This window comes from Nicotiana tabacum, chromosome 14, assembly GCF_000715075.1.
Source record: "Nicotiana tabacum cultivar K326 chromosome 14, ASM71507v2, whole genome shotgun sequence".
Classification (NCBI taxonomy): domain Eukaryota; kingdom Viridiplantae; phylum Streptophyta; class Magnoliopsida; order Solanales; family Solanaceae; genus Nicotiana; species Nicotiana tabacum.
Window position 1 is genome coordinate 21,152,227 of NC_134093.1, and position 14,837 is coordinate 21,167,063.

At 36.3% G+C, this 14,837-nt stretch overlaps 1 protein-coding gene across 1 annotated transcript; it reads right to left on the reverse strand.

The window, feature by feature from the left end:
• Positions 1 to 2,088: 2,088 nt before the first annotated feature.
• Positions 2,089 to 13,738, reverse strand: LOC107788624 (3-isopropylmalate dehydratase large subunit, chloroplastic). The gene is made up of 15 exons (XM_075229398.1): positions 13,453 to 13,738; positions 13,211 to 13,348; positions 11,497 to 11,667; positions 10,536 to 10,688; positions 10,363 to 10,431; positions 10,155 to 10,271; positions 9,430 to 9,504; positions 9,197 to 9,274; positions 9,024 to 9,119; positions 8,798 to 8,847; positions 4,920 to 4,974; positions 4,486 to 4,617; positions 3,372 to 3,419; positions 3,126 to 3,284; positions 2,089 to 2,480 (listed from the first exon to the last, which is right to left on the reverse strand). Exons 1-15 carry the CDS (start codon positions 13,501 to 13,503, stop codon positions 2,340 to 2,342), a joined length of 1,533 nt encoding a protein of 510 aa, XP_075085499.1. The 5' UTR covers positions 13,504 to 13,738; the 3' UTR covers positions 2,089 to 2,339.
• Positions 13,739 to 14,837: the final 1,099 nt, after the last annotated feature.

Here is a 14,837-nt window from a genome sequence, read left to right on the forward strand (position 1 = left end):
AGTAAGATCCAATATCCAGTGTGGTCTTTGCAAAATGCACTCATCCAACAATTGTAGCATAACACGACAGCAAGGGAAGACATAATTGACGATCTCCAGCAAACCAATCCTAAGACAGTGGCAATTTTACAAGGGCGGGTCAAACTCTCTTTCTCTTTTCAGACCTGAGAATTAGGATAGAAGGTTAGTAGATAAGCGTGTGTGCCTCCTTCTCAGGCCGGTAGCTATAATATTAGTCTGGTATTTTCGTAACTTCTTATCCGCAGATTCTTTTACTATATATTGTTTCTCTCGTTTTGATTATTCTATCACTTTATCTCCTTATCTTGCGGTTGTTACAACTTGTTGTTTCTACCCCTTTTTATTTTTCTTTGAGCTCCCAACTCCACAAAGGTAGGAGTAAATTGTGCGTACATCCTGTACATCCTACCCTCCCCGACCCTACTTGGTGAGATTACACTGAATATGTTGTTGTCGTAATCAATATCACATAACTTCAAGTTCATATTTTGCAAAAGAAACTTTTGCTAGAAAAGCCTATAGAAAAGCGCATCGATTGTGATGCAGACCTCTCCATAGCATCTTAAGATATTTAGAAAGTATAAGGCCCCATTGGGGAATGTAAAAGCACAAAGATATTTTTCACCCAAAATTTAGACAACTTCAAGTTGTTTTTCTTGATCAAGGATAACTCCAAGTTTCTTATTACCAACTTAGCCTAAATCTCAAGTCCTGAAGTGAGACTCAAAACAAGTTTGAACTCTTCGCCTCGCTTAGCAAGGCGCTTCAATATTGTCATCAAGGCTCTAAAGTATATTTTTCCTTGCCAAGGAGCATAATCCTAAAGAAGCGATACTAAACAATTGATTATCTTCTGACATTTTCAATCTTAAACAATTGCCAGAAGCCGGGTTGTCACTGTATGTGAGTTACGCTGACATTTTCTTGCAATCTTCCTTTCACCTTAAACCTCAAACTGATTATCCTATGATCAACCATTAGTTATAACAAACTAACATAGTTTAAGATTGAATGGTTAAACAAAGAATAACATATACACAAGAAATCCAAAATCCTCTAATATAGCTTTACACCATGCACGATTTTTTTTTATGATGGTGGTATTTGGCCACTTTGCGCACAATGGCGGAGCTAGAGACCTGATATGCACGATTTTTTTTATTTTATGATGGTGGTATTTGGGCCACTTTGCGCGCAGTGGCGGAGCTAAAGACCGCAGGTATGGCCAAACCTAGTAATTTTGGTTCAAACTCTATATTTGTCTTAAGAAATTCATCTAATACGTACAAATTATTAATTTAGAACCCAATAACTTAAATATACTAGAATCCTGAACTCATAAGTTTTAAATTCCGGCTCCGTCTCTCTTTGCGCGCACCTCAACTATTCAATCGGATACCTAGTACCTCCAACTGTGTACTTTCTACCATCCACCAGGCACCGCATAGTTTCCTTTTCGCAAAAAAAATCCCGTTCAAATTTGCAAAATCCTCTTTTTGTCTTTAATTTTTCAAACAAGTTAAGAATTGACCATAATTCTCTTTAAAGGGAAATCCAAAAAGAAATAAGAAACATCCTATCCCAAAATAAATTTTTTATTTTGAAGTTGTGGGTTTTCCTTTCTATCCCTGTTTCGTATTCACTTCGTCTATTCATGGATGTGCTCGAAATCAATCTTTTGTTTCCCTAAGGCTTTATTCAGTTATTCCATCAAATGGAAATAAGTTGACTTTGTATATCCATAGTAGTAACTTTTTCAGCCAGACCTAGCGTAGTTTACCCTCATGTGTGGTTTGCGAGCTATTAGACATGAGCGTGATTTACCCTGTGGCACAGGAGCGGAGTTTATCCTGTGGCACAGAAGCGGGGTTCACTCTGTGCGCACCCCCAAGGATAACGGCTGTGGGTTCCCTTATTAAAAAAAAAAAAAAAAAAATCAGCCAGGACTTTTTGAAGTTCTAAGTTACCGCAATGTCATTTCTTGATTCTCTTAGTTTCTGCATAACTAGCAAAAAACCACACCAAACATTGTTCATTTGAGCTTACAGAAGAGCTTGAACCAGAATATACCTCAAGCAATTATCTTGTTCTCATTGCATTAACTATCAAGATTCAGTAGTACAACAAAAGACGACAAAAATTAGAAGGGAATCCTTATTCAAGTTCCGAAATGTAAAAACCAAAACATTGAAAAACAGAAAAATAGCCCCCTTTTAATGGAATACCATAACATCAAAAGCAAGAGCTTAAGCTCTCTCCTTCTAATAGCATACAGTAGTATATTGTCCAAATTCGAGAACGAATTACTCTCAAGAACTTCACATCAAAAACTCTCTAGGATCAGTGACTTTGCCAGTTAATGCTGATGCTGCAGCTGTATATGGGGATGCAAGATATATCTGGCCTTCAGTGTGCCCCATTCTACCCGGGAAGTTCCTGTTCGTGGTCGAGACACAGACCTGAAAAACAATAACTCATAGAGTCGGTGTAAAAACCTACATTGCAGCAAAATTGATCTTTTATTCCTACGATTCTATGATTGCTCTCACTTTAATCAGGATAGTGAAAAGATTTTTAGCATAAAGTGGCAAAAAGAGTCCGCGTTATGTCACCATTATAAAAAAAGGGTAGCCCGGTGCACTAAGCGTCCGTTATGTGCGGGATTCAGCGAAGGGCCGGACCACAAGAGTCTATTGTACGCAGCCTTACCCTGCATTTCTGCAAGAGGCTGTTTCCACGGCTCGAACCCGTGACCTCCTGGTCACATGACAGCAACTTTACCAGTTACGCCAAGGCTCCCCTTCTATGTCACCATTATAATTAGCTTAAAAACAAACGTTATCCCAGATACAGCAATCAGCTTGTAAGGTTCGGCTTCAGTTCACTAATATATTCCTGCTCTATAAAGAATACACTATGAGTATCCGCATTTCTACAAGACGAGCCAACAACGTCTACTTGTAATATCAGAGTCAAAAAAGCTTTACGGTGGTTGGCATATTAATCACTAATCAATTATTCATATATAACAATTAACAAACTTGACGTACTGTGGGAGCGTGTTAATGAAAAGTACAATTCACATGAGATAATAAAAAGCTTACCTTAGGTTCATTCAAGCGTGCGTAAGTGTCTTGAGGGCCGCCCAGACAAGCCGCACAACTAGGACTAGCAGGTGTTTCACAACCTGCTTCCTGAAAAATCTGGGAACATGTTTTACCGCCAGATCCTGGAACCGGGAGAGTATATATGTCCATCCACACCTAAAACATTTTCAAATATTTGCATCAGACATTTCGGTCTACATTGACATCGTAGCTGGCTAGTATTAATACATAAATATTACAAACCTTTTGAGTAGCAGGAACCAAGAATGTCGGAACTTTTATTTTCTTTCCCTGCACAAGCGACAGCAATTTGCTTAGTCTGAAAAGATCTAATTTAAACTGCTTGATTGGATTTCCTGATTAAACTCATTTTTATTGCAGTTCACATTTAAAAGAAGGAAACCATAAAAAATGTAATGGAAGATTCATTCCATGGATTCTGAGTTTTATTCCATCGTAAAACATGACAAGAACTTAATCGCGCAATGTGAGAACTACACTTGTCTCCTAGCAAAATCAATGATCTGCTAAAAACAAAAAGCAAACATGCCGCATAGAAAAGATTAGCGGGAACAGTTAGAATCTTTGCTCAAGAATGTGAAACATCATTTTGCATTTTTAACCTGCTTGTATAGTTTACCACAAATCTAAAGAAAAAAGAAACTTTGACTTTCACATAAGATATGTGTACTAAGATGGAGTGCAACATTGCAGCATGCACATCAAATTTTCTACCAGAGTACAACACTAAAAGGAGATGCCAACATGGGTTTGGGTATTAATTGCATAAGCATAAACAGGTATGGCTTAAAAATCTAGCATTCAAGTAATAGATTGTTGGATCTAAATGTGAATGGTAACATCATTTGCCCAATTAATACACACCAAAGAATACTTCCCAGTTGCTTATAGATCAAAATTATTCTTTTCCACTTTCTGAATAAAAGAAAAAGGGCTGGACCACAAGGGTAAGGCTGCGTACAATAGACCCTTGTGGTCCTGCCCTTCCCCGGACCCCGCTCATAGCGGGAGCTTAATGCACCGGGCTCCCCTTTTTATGACTGCAGGCAGGCAACAATGGTGGTTGGCAGCAGCATCATAGTCATCTGTCAGCAGTATAAACCCATAATATTTGAGTACTTCAGAAACATTTTCACTAAACGGGTACCAGTAATAGGGTAAACCATTTTCTCATGTCAAACCTACTAGGTAACTGACGGGGTTGTTTCAAGTACTTGTCATGGGAAGTAGAAAAATAAACAGCCACCAACTCACGAAGATAAATGACTTTCTGCTGAGATAGGGCCAAATAAAAGATTACATTGATAGGCTTATAAAAGAGGAGTTAACATCTTACTGAAGCTAGAAAAACTTTTGCTGCGGCCATGAAGTCCTCTGTTTTCCCACCAGTACAAGATCCAATATATACTCTGTCGATTTTCACATCTTTGCATTCTCTTGCCAAAGCACGATTATCAGGTGAATGAGGCTGCAAAATGCAGAAACATTTTGAACATTTAGAGCAAATGATACTCGGAATGAGAGTATAAGACGAAACACAGCTTCAGAGCAAACATATCAACACTAAACAAGAAGAACTAAAGATCCACATACAACACTACACTAGTTGATTTTTCGCAACGGGAAAAGGTAAAAATGTTACTGACCATGTTCAAGCTTTTGCCAACTTATCACTAAGAAGAAACATACCAAGTTATATTGATAACGTGACACTTTTAAGTACCAGTTATGCATTCAACAAGTAGGAAAAGAATAGATCATAAAACCAACCTTAGCCACTAAAGGTTCCAACTTGGAAATATCAATTCTGTACTCCTTAAGAAATCTGAGATGAAAAAAGAGAATATATCATAAAAAGTCATGCTGATGTGAACCTATAAATGATAACAAAATATTGATTTTGGATAAGACGAGAAGTTGTTATAACAATGAAGCAACGTAAACAGAAGTGTATACAATTCCCTTGTCCTTGAAATTGGAGACTAGATGAGCAATTCTTTTCTCAATTCCATTACTTGTGTGCCATAGTCTGGTCTCGAAAGGTAGCCGTGCAATACAACATTCTATGTAACAAGTTACAAAAAATAAACGCACTAAGAGAATCAAACACCAACAACAACAACAAACCTAGTGTAATCCCATAAATGGGGTTTGGGGAGGGTAGTGTGTACGTAGACCTTACCCCTACCTTATAGAGATAGAAGAGAATCAAACACCATTCGACCAAATTCTAGAAAGCGGAGAAGAAGGGGGAAAGAACAAAAAGAAGTTGCATCCCCCAGAGCAAACACATTGCCACACGCCCTCATGTATTCTTATTCTACTTTGCTTACAGTCTGATTCTTGAATTTATGATGGATCTGAAAAGTGACTAAGGATACTTTGAGGCTCACCCTTTTTCTTCCCATTGCTAGTTTGATTAAAGCATGTGAAATTAAAACCTATTGCTTCTCGTTCAATTCTCAAGTTTCATTAATTTCCATGGAAATGATTTAGAGGAAATTGGACACCTTTTCTCCAATACAACACTGGTAAAATAAACTTAAATGTTCGTCACCCCCATACTTGCATGTGTTGCTACTAAGAAAGCTGTACAAGAGCAAAAGAATGTGCAGGAGGTCCATCTAGAGAATGTAATCGATTATGTTTAGCAAAACAAAGATCAGTACACTTGATCCTATTAAACCTATTCATTGTAGATGTCAAAACGACGATAATAAAGAAATGGATCTTGGGTCTAACTCAACCTCAAAAGCTAGCTCATGAGGTGAGGATTTCCCAAGACCATATAAGGAGACCAAGAAACCCATATCCCACCGATGTAAGACTCAATACCCCCCGGCATGCCCAGGACCGGACATCTGGAGCATGGACAATAGAAGATGGGGGCCCAACATCAGGTAAACAATGAATTGCGATGCGTCTAGCTCTGATACCGTGATAAAGAAATGGGCCTTAGGCCTAACTCAATCTCAAAAGTTATCTCATGAGGTGAGGATTGTCAAAGACCATGTAAGGAGACCAAGAAACCCCATATCCCATTGATGTGGGACTCAACAGACGACATTAGAGAATGACAACCAAAAAGCTTCAATTAAGCTTGAGGATTGAAATTCACTAGAAATGATGTATTCATAAAAACCAGTAAAATTGTAATACACCATATTAAAATAAGACTAGTTAAGTAATTTACAAAAAAAAAATAGAACAAACTTATAAAAGAAAAAAGAAGAATGCAATTAAGTGGGCCGAACCCACCAAGTTGTTGACCTATAGGGTTTCAATAAGAAGGAATTTGAAGAAGTTCTAGAGCTCCTGCGAAAAAGAACAAAAATGGAGAACAAAGAGTAAAATTTGAAATTTCAAGAAGGAAGAATAAAAAAACGAGTAGAAGTGGATAAAAGCTCCGGAGAATGAAGAAGATATCGATTGGCAATGAGATTCTAGAGAAGAAACAAACTTTATTCATTGATTACTGTAGAACGGATTCGCATAACCCCCCCCCCCCCAAAAAAAAAAACAAAGGTAACAATGTATTCTGTATTTTATTTAAACTAGTATCCCTATATACTAAATCTATGACGGACGGGTTGAGTTAAATTGTAATACTAGAATTGAGTTTGGTATTTAACTATGGTGGGTAATAGTAACATGGATTTTCATGATGAAATAAACTATTTCATGAATAACCATGAACCTGGAATGAAAAAGTTATTAAGAGTTAGTTTTGATAGCATTATAGGTAGTCTAACAGATGAGATTCTGAGTAACACTGAGACGTGTCTAATCGGAATTGTGACTCGCTATCACTTAAACTTACTGAATTTCGCGGTTAGCAGATGGTAACATAAACTTATATTGATTTATAGATTTCACACGAATTGAGCACTTGGATCGATAAGAAGTCATACAGATTGCTCGAGGTGTTTGGTATTGCGACACGAGTACTGTGAGTAGTAACTTTACCGCAATTTGTATTTCCATAACTTGCATGGTTTACATATGATTTCGAAAATAAAATGGGTTACCGAACGTTTGAAATTACATGTGGGACAAGTCCTTTACTTGATATGGTACTGAACAGTTTACTTGAGATATTTACAGTTATTTAAAATGTTCTCATTGTTACTAGACATATTTTACTGTTACTTAAGATATGATTACCGTTACCAGAATGGGATTACATGATTCGAAATGCCCCGTACTATTTTGAAAATGCTTTCATATGAATATGTATTGTTTACAAAGAAAAGTATAAATGGATGGAGACTTTGAAGGATCCCATAGCTAACGGCGGGTTCGTTAGACCTGGTGCACCTTGTATTTATAGATTACCAATAACAGTTATAACCCTCGCTAAAGTTTTTCCCTCGAGTAGGGACCTACAGTTATATTTGACTCCTTTTACAAAGGGGTCCACACAGTGATACAGATTACATGATCCTTTCTTGGAAACCTCCCAAACATAAAGATTTGTTATGACATAGTGTTTACCGAATTTATTACCGATTTGTTAAATTGATTTCTGTTACAGGAAACACATGAATAGACTGATTATATTTATCGTTTTGAGAGGAAATTTTATTTTTATGATAGTTTCTGATAATTATTATACAGGCATATTTTTTTGGACTTGTTCCCAATTAAAAACGGTTGTGGTTAAGTGTTATTACTCACTGAGCTAGCGACTCACTCCCCACTATATTTTACAGAGACAGCAGTTAACGTGAGTGCACTTGTTCGTGTGGGTGAAGAATTTATTTATTGTTATAGTTTTTTTCTTGAAACTCTTAGAATCGCTCCATAGTCATTAGTTATAGTGTTGTGAGTATTCATTCATTATTTCATACCTATGGCTCGTATTTGACTTTCTTATCGTATTCTGGAGATGAATTTAGTATTACTGTGTTGCAAGTGATTGATTAATAGTGGTGGATAACTCTTTGATTAGTCAATGAGAATTATGAGATATTTTGGTTGATATGTGGTGGTAATGTTGGAGGGAACTTGTTTTTTGGTTAGTCGATGAAGATTGTGACTGATTTAGGTAAATATTGGTTGCTTGTTGTTTATTTATGAGACAGAAAAGTTTTTGGGTAGTCCTAAATAGGGGAAACTCTGTCCGATTTTCTGTAAAATACCGATGAGGCTTACTTGGGAGCACTTGCTCCTAAGCGCCGGTCATGATCCTAAATTGGGTCATGACAAAAATAACTCCACATAATTTTTCCAGGATCATAACATTAAGGTAATATATAGAAAGCGAGCCAACCTTTGTTGTGCTACATTCCAGAGAAAGAAACGGAGACATGAATGTACATTACGGGGATATCAGGAAAAAAAACATAGTCAATTTGAAATTCCAAATGAGGAAAGATAACAGTGAACACACAATATTGACAAAAGGGAGCCACTAGAATGTACCACAGCTCGACCTTAATGTATTGTGAGGAAGCATGGTGAATAAACATGTCCTCCTGTTTTTGCATTACAGTTTGGAAGTACTGGTATTTCTAGAACTAAAAGTCACGCACGTGAATCAAGTTGACAGTTAAGATATTATTAAGACTAAGATACAGGACATACACATTAGAATGATGTGAAAACACTATGGCTTCAGGAAAAGAGGATAAACAGCGTTTAATTACCTGGCTCCTTCATCGCTATAAACAGGTTCATAGGGCACAGAAGTCTTGTCCTGTGACAGCATTAAATAAATATATATTAGCTTTCGAGTAGCAGACTTTTTCCTTCTCTAGACCAAACAATTAAGATATTTTGATTGTGGACAGCATGTGCTGAATAATATTAAGCCTGTGAGGGACGGGAAGGATCTAAAGAAGTAACTTGTACCCACGGCTTGGGTTCATTTACCTTGAGATAGTCATAAGTTGTTTTATCGGTTGGGATGACACCATTCTTTCCACCAGCTTCAACAACCATGTTGCATAATGTCATTCTTTCTTCCATCTATTAGAGCAATGAGAGCTGTTACTATTTAAAAACAATACCTGCTTATTTTCATCAAAAATATCAAGAAAGCTTACACTCAAACTTTCAACTGTGGTGCCAACGAACTCCATTGTTTTGTATGTAGCACCAGACACAGAAATTTCACCAATAATCTGCAACATGAAAGTACCAACAGACAAAAAGTGAATTTTGGAATATTATCGGTCTAACAAAGTCAGCGAAAGAAGAAATGCAGACAGATAGCAGCGCACACATAAGACATCCAACTGACAGAAATGAGCCACAGAGTATATATAACAGTACTTACTTGCAAAATCAAATCCTTAGCTAGCAAGTAACTTGGCATTTCGCCATCCATGACAAATCTCAAAGTTGGAGGCACCTGCATCATACAGATATAAATTTCATATATTATGTCCATTAGCACGAAGAACCTTTATTTAGTAATTAAGAGAAAGAATGGAAACAGCCTCTTGCAGAAATACAGGGTAAGGCTGCGTACAATAGACCCTTATGGTCCAGCCCTTCCCCGAACCCCGCGCATAGCGGGAGCTTAGTGCACCGGGCTGCCCTAAGAGAAATAATGGGTATACATCATATGAAAGTGTCAACTACAGGTATGGAACAAGTACAGATAGAAAGTTTGAGCTTTAAAGCAAAGAAGGTTCCCAACATCATGCGAAGGAGAAAAAGCTCAGTTCAGTATCCAAAATTAACGCAGTAGGCGCAGAATCTGAAAAGAATAAAGACTGTTTCAGCACCATTTGTTAATCACAAATAATGAAGGTCCAAATTTTATAGAGGAAAATGTCAATGACCGTACTTTGCATGTCACAACTTTAAATTTTGAATCAGGAATAAAAATGCATATTAAAGAACAGAACTTATAACTTTTGGCAACAGAATTGATAGTCATAGATAGTGCTCCTCTAAATTAAAAGTAATTAAGAAGTTTCAGTACTCCACAGAAAAAATTAAACAGCACTGCAATGATTCTAAACCACAGTTTCTGCGTAGGCTGCGTCAACAGACCTTGAGCAAAAGCTTTCCAGTACCCAACACAAAACCTGCATCTGTAGTGCCAATTCCGGTAGCAAATTGCCCAAACGCTCCGGCAGTACATGTATGAGAGTCTGTTCCCAACAAAACCTGATAATATAAGAATTTTACAGAGTTAAAAGCGTATACCATCGCATATTAAGACACTTTCATATTGCGATTATTGGCAAACAATTTTCACCTCTCCAGGTCTGCAGTGACCTTCTTGGGCAAGAGCAACATGGCAGACGCCTTTGTAATCTGGATTAGCCTACACAACACATCACATATTAGTTTTTCATTTGTCTAACACCAGACAACAGAAGCAGCAAAGCATATAATAAGTTCAAACCTTTATATAGAACGTAACCGTACCCGGAAGTTCCCGCGATCTTTAATGTCATAGAAGTACTTAATATTTTGCTCACTGCAGTAGTCCCTCAACACATCCACATTACGGTTTGCTCGCTCGTCAGCCGTGAATATGTAGTGATCAGGTATGATGACAATCTTCTCAGGATTCCAGACCTATGGTATCGACAACAGCCACATCATGTTTATTTGGAGAAACATGTCTCTCCTCAATATAGTTAACTCTGTCCTTAACAGTTTTCAGTTCGTTAGAAAACTTCACAAAGAATGACATAAACTGCCACTAGTTACTCGCCTTGATTTTATCATCCAGAACATGTATATGAAATTTGAAAAAAAAATCTACTTCCAATACCTAAAAGGCTAAAAGCAATGAACAAAAAGGAAAAGAAAAGGAGAAGTTTCCAGATGAACTGTGATTATTTGCTTCAACCAAGAGCGAAGAGACCTACTTTTGCAATAACGAAAAAGTTAAGCTACTCAAAGCAAAGCCTAAAGTGAGAGGTATCCATACCAGAAAATCATATTGCAATATGACATAAGGCAGAGGAATAAAATTATCAACCAACACCAAATACATTAATTGACCATGTACATGATTGAAGGCCATTATAACCTCCCAGCTAATTCCAATTCAACTCTATAATCAGGCTTAAAACTAATGAGAGAAGCCAAAGTCTAAACTGACTCGAGCTCGAATAAGTTGGCAGTTATAAAAAATTGCAAAAGATGGTTTATAATGCTCAAAAACTTCTCTCTATACACGTATTTTTATATTACATGAAGAATGATTGTCAGACAATCAGGAATCATATGTGTAGAGACATTTTGGTGCATATAATTGATTTACATTTCTAAGTATACAACGAAATGTAGTTTTATCAATTACCAAGTACTAATAGATAAATCGCATCACTCGATCATATTAGCATACATAAGTTACTCTAATAGCAGCAATAAATACCTTAGCTTTCTGTCCAAATTGTTCTTTGAAAACTCCAAAAGAGGCCGGGCCACCAATATCATGTGTCATCAGAACATCAACATTGACCCACACATTATCACCAGGAGTAACTTCAGGCTTGTCAGAAGCCCTAGCTAATATCTTCTCAGTCATAGTCATCCCAGTCTTAACCTAACAAATGTTATCACAACTCCAAAATCAAGATTCACTAAAATCAAAAACCCATATGGGTAAAATCAACAAAAAGTCCAAAAATTACCTAAGTTCGGGATTTGACTCAAAACGGTCACTAAGGTGGAGCACTAATAGTCAAGCAAGATTAAAAGTGGTGCAAATCGGGTGGGAATGTACAGTAAAAGCTAAAGGTTCAGCCGAACCAGTGTTATCAAAGGCAAAAAGCGCAAAAACGCTCTAAGGCCCGTTGGGGCTTTAAGCGCAAAGCGCAAATAAAGCGTGAGCTATAATGAAAAAAGGTGCAACTGGAAAAAAAGTAAAAAAATGTATATGTAGTTTAAGACCAATAATTATAAGCATGAATAACAAATATATGGACAAAAAAATTACAATAAAGTGAAATATCAATTGTTTAGTGTCACCTTTTCAGGATTACATTCATTGGCAAGGAAAAGTATGTCTTAGAGCCTTGATGCGACACTGAAGGGCCCGTAAAGCGAGGCGAAGCGCTCAACATATTTTGAGCCTCGCTTCAGGGCTTAAGCGCGCTTTAAGCGCGCCTTTGACAACACTGAGCCGAACCCAATAGCTTTGGCTTAGACCTTGTACATATTAAAAAATCTGTACATAAATATATATTTCGAACCTAGTAACTCAAATGGTCAGTGTGAATTCAGTTACATCCCGAACCCGTAACGTTCAATTCCTGGATCCGCCTCTAGTGCAGATTTAATCCAACCCAACAAAATCAAACGGTGCATATTTAGTCCAACTATGGAATAAATCATGTATAAATCACCTGTCCTGTTCTTCAAACAGAAAAAAATAACTCCATCATTTCTTTACTTTTCCTAATTATTCTTGATCCCTAACTGAGAGATTGAGAAACCTAAAACAGAAATTCATAAACACAAAAAGAGTCCTCATTTGAAGAAATTAAGCCCTTCCCAATTGAATTCCAACAATACAGTGTAAAAGCCCCAAGCTTGGATCTTTTTTTCTTGGGAAAATGAAATCTTTTTCCAACTACTACTACTACACTTCAATCGCAAATAAGCCGGGGTCGACTATATAAATCTTCACTGACCACATTACTCCATTAATCCGTTTAATCTCATCTCATGCCAATATTATGCAAAATCAAACCTTTTTCCAACAACAACAACAACTACTACGTCTCAATTCCAAACGTCTGAGTCGGCTATATGAATCTTCACTGACCATGTTACTCAATTAAATTATCTCATGTTAATATTATGCAAAATCAAATCTTTTTTCCAACAACTACTACTATGTCTCAATCCCAAATAAGTTGGTTACTGCATTAACTATCTCAAGTCAATTTTATGTAAAATCATTTTTTTTCCAACAACAACTACTACTACACGCCAGTCCCAAACAAGTTGGAGTCGGCTATATGAATCGTCACTAATCATGTACTCCATTAAACCGTTTAAACTCATCTCATGCCAATATTATGCAAAAATCAAAAAATAAATCCCAAAATAAATGAAATTTCAAACAAATCAAAATACCCAACTGAGCCAGTGGTAGCTGGTTTGCGTTCAGTCTGTTGTGGTGACATTACAGAAAATATTTTCTTGGAAACCACCTTCTTCTTGGTAGTTTGAATGCAAAATGAAGGTTGTGATGAGAAAGCTGATAGACCCACATCTCTCTGCACAACAAATGACAGAAAAAATTGGGTCACTCAAAATTCAAGAAATTTAAATTTTTATGACTATAGGCTGATAAGTCTATATTTCTTGTGGATACACAAACCTTGTTGATGACATGAAATGTGGAGCTTGAAGCTACAGCTGAAGACGCCATTGTTGATAGTATGAATTAGTTTCAGTTTCTTTTTAGGCAGTGATAAAGCTCTTTATTAAAGAAAATGGGCGCAGTTTTGGAGGCTGTGAAATGGCGACTATGGCCGTTAAGTCTACACAACTCCCGGATCGGGTCCCACTCAATAGGTGACAAACTTCAAGGGGGAATTTCCTCTCTTTCTTGTTCCTATCATAGAATGGAGGTATTTACACAAAATTCTTGATTCTAATTGAATGCTTTTTTAATAAAAGTTTTAAATCTTATATAAGAAAGAAAAAAAGTAGAGAAATGTACATTTTTAGTATTTCTTTTGGTTAGTCAGTGTAATTAATTTCAATCGGCCGGTCAGTTTTGTATTTTGCTCCAAAAAGTATTACTTTTGGCTACTCCTATATCCCAAATATAAATGACACTATTTTCTTTTAACTTGTTTACAAAATAATTTTATTTTTTTATATTTTAAAAATAATTTAATTTTAAACCTTGTATTTTACTTTTAATGATAATGATTTGTATACCACAAATATTTTATAAAAAAAAAAAAAAAAATCAAATTTTGTGCGTAATCAAAACACATCGCTTTTCAAGTATAAATTAAAACCTTCTAATGCACATTAATCATAAAAAAATACTAACATAAGAGTTAAACATAAAGCAATATGTTAAGAACATATTTTTCACAGCATCCTTAAATAACATGTCATTCTAGAATATTGTATAAAAATGTATGCAGCAGCTAGCCATGTTTGTCTTCTTGAAATTGAATGTAAGAACGTAAGCTTTAATATTCAATTAATAAGCAAGATTTTGGTACTATCCTATTCTTGGCATTCCACCTTCCTTACTATTTATATGATCTAGGAGGAACGAGAGGATTTGGTTGATTGCTTTTCATAGCAATCGTCTGGTTTTAATTGCCATAAATAAAATTCGGTAGCCGTAGCACTATGTGTGGGTTATAAATGAGAATGTTTTCGTAGTGTAAGTTATTAAATCACAATTAATATGAGTGATCTTGAAACACAAGTTGTTAGGTTTTAGATAAGTTATCATTACTAGGTCTAATTCAACTTATTCCAAATTTAACCAATTCCTTAGATTATTTTTCACTTAATAGTTGTTACGGGAGAAAAATATTTTCGACTAATATAAGTAACATTAACCATGAGACCATCAGAAACAATACAAATTATGATTTGAGGCTAATTGTGGTTTTTCAACTTCCAGAAATGTATACATCGTGGGGGGGGGGGGTGTTAGAAAGACGAAACCCCACCTTAGTTTGGTAATCAATGGAGATAAAGAGTGTCAACAGAAGAGAGGAGAAAGAGAAG

Coding starts and splice junctions, on each gene's coding strand:
- LOC107788624 (XM_075229398.1), bottom strand. CDS start 13,503: ATGGCGTCTTCAGCTGTAGCTTCAAGCTCCACATTTCATGTCATCAAC. Junction 9,120..9,196: donor CCACAGTTGAAAGTTTGAGT/GTAAGCTTTCTT, acceptor TTGCTCTAATAG/ATGGAAGAAAGAATGACATT. Junction 3,285..3,371: donor TGGTTCCTGCTACTCAAAAG/GTTTGTAATATT, acceptor AAAATGTTTTAG/GTGTGGATGGACATATATAC.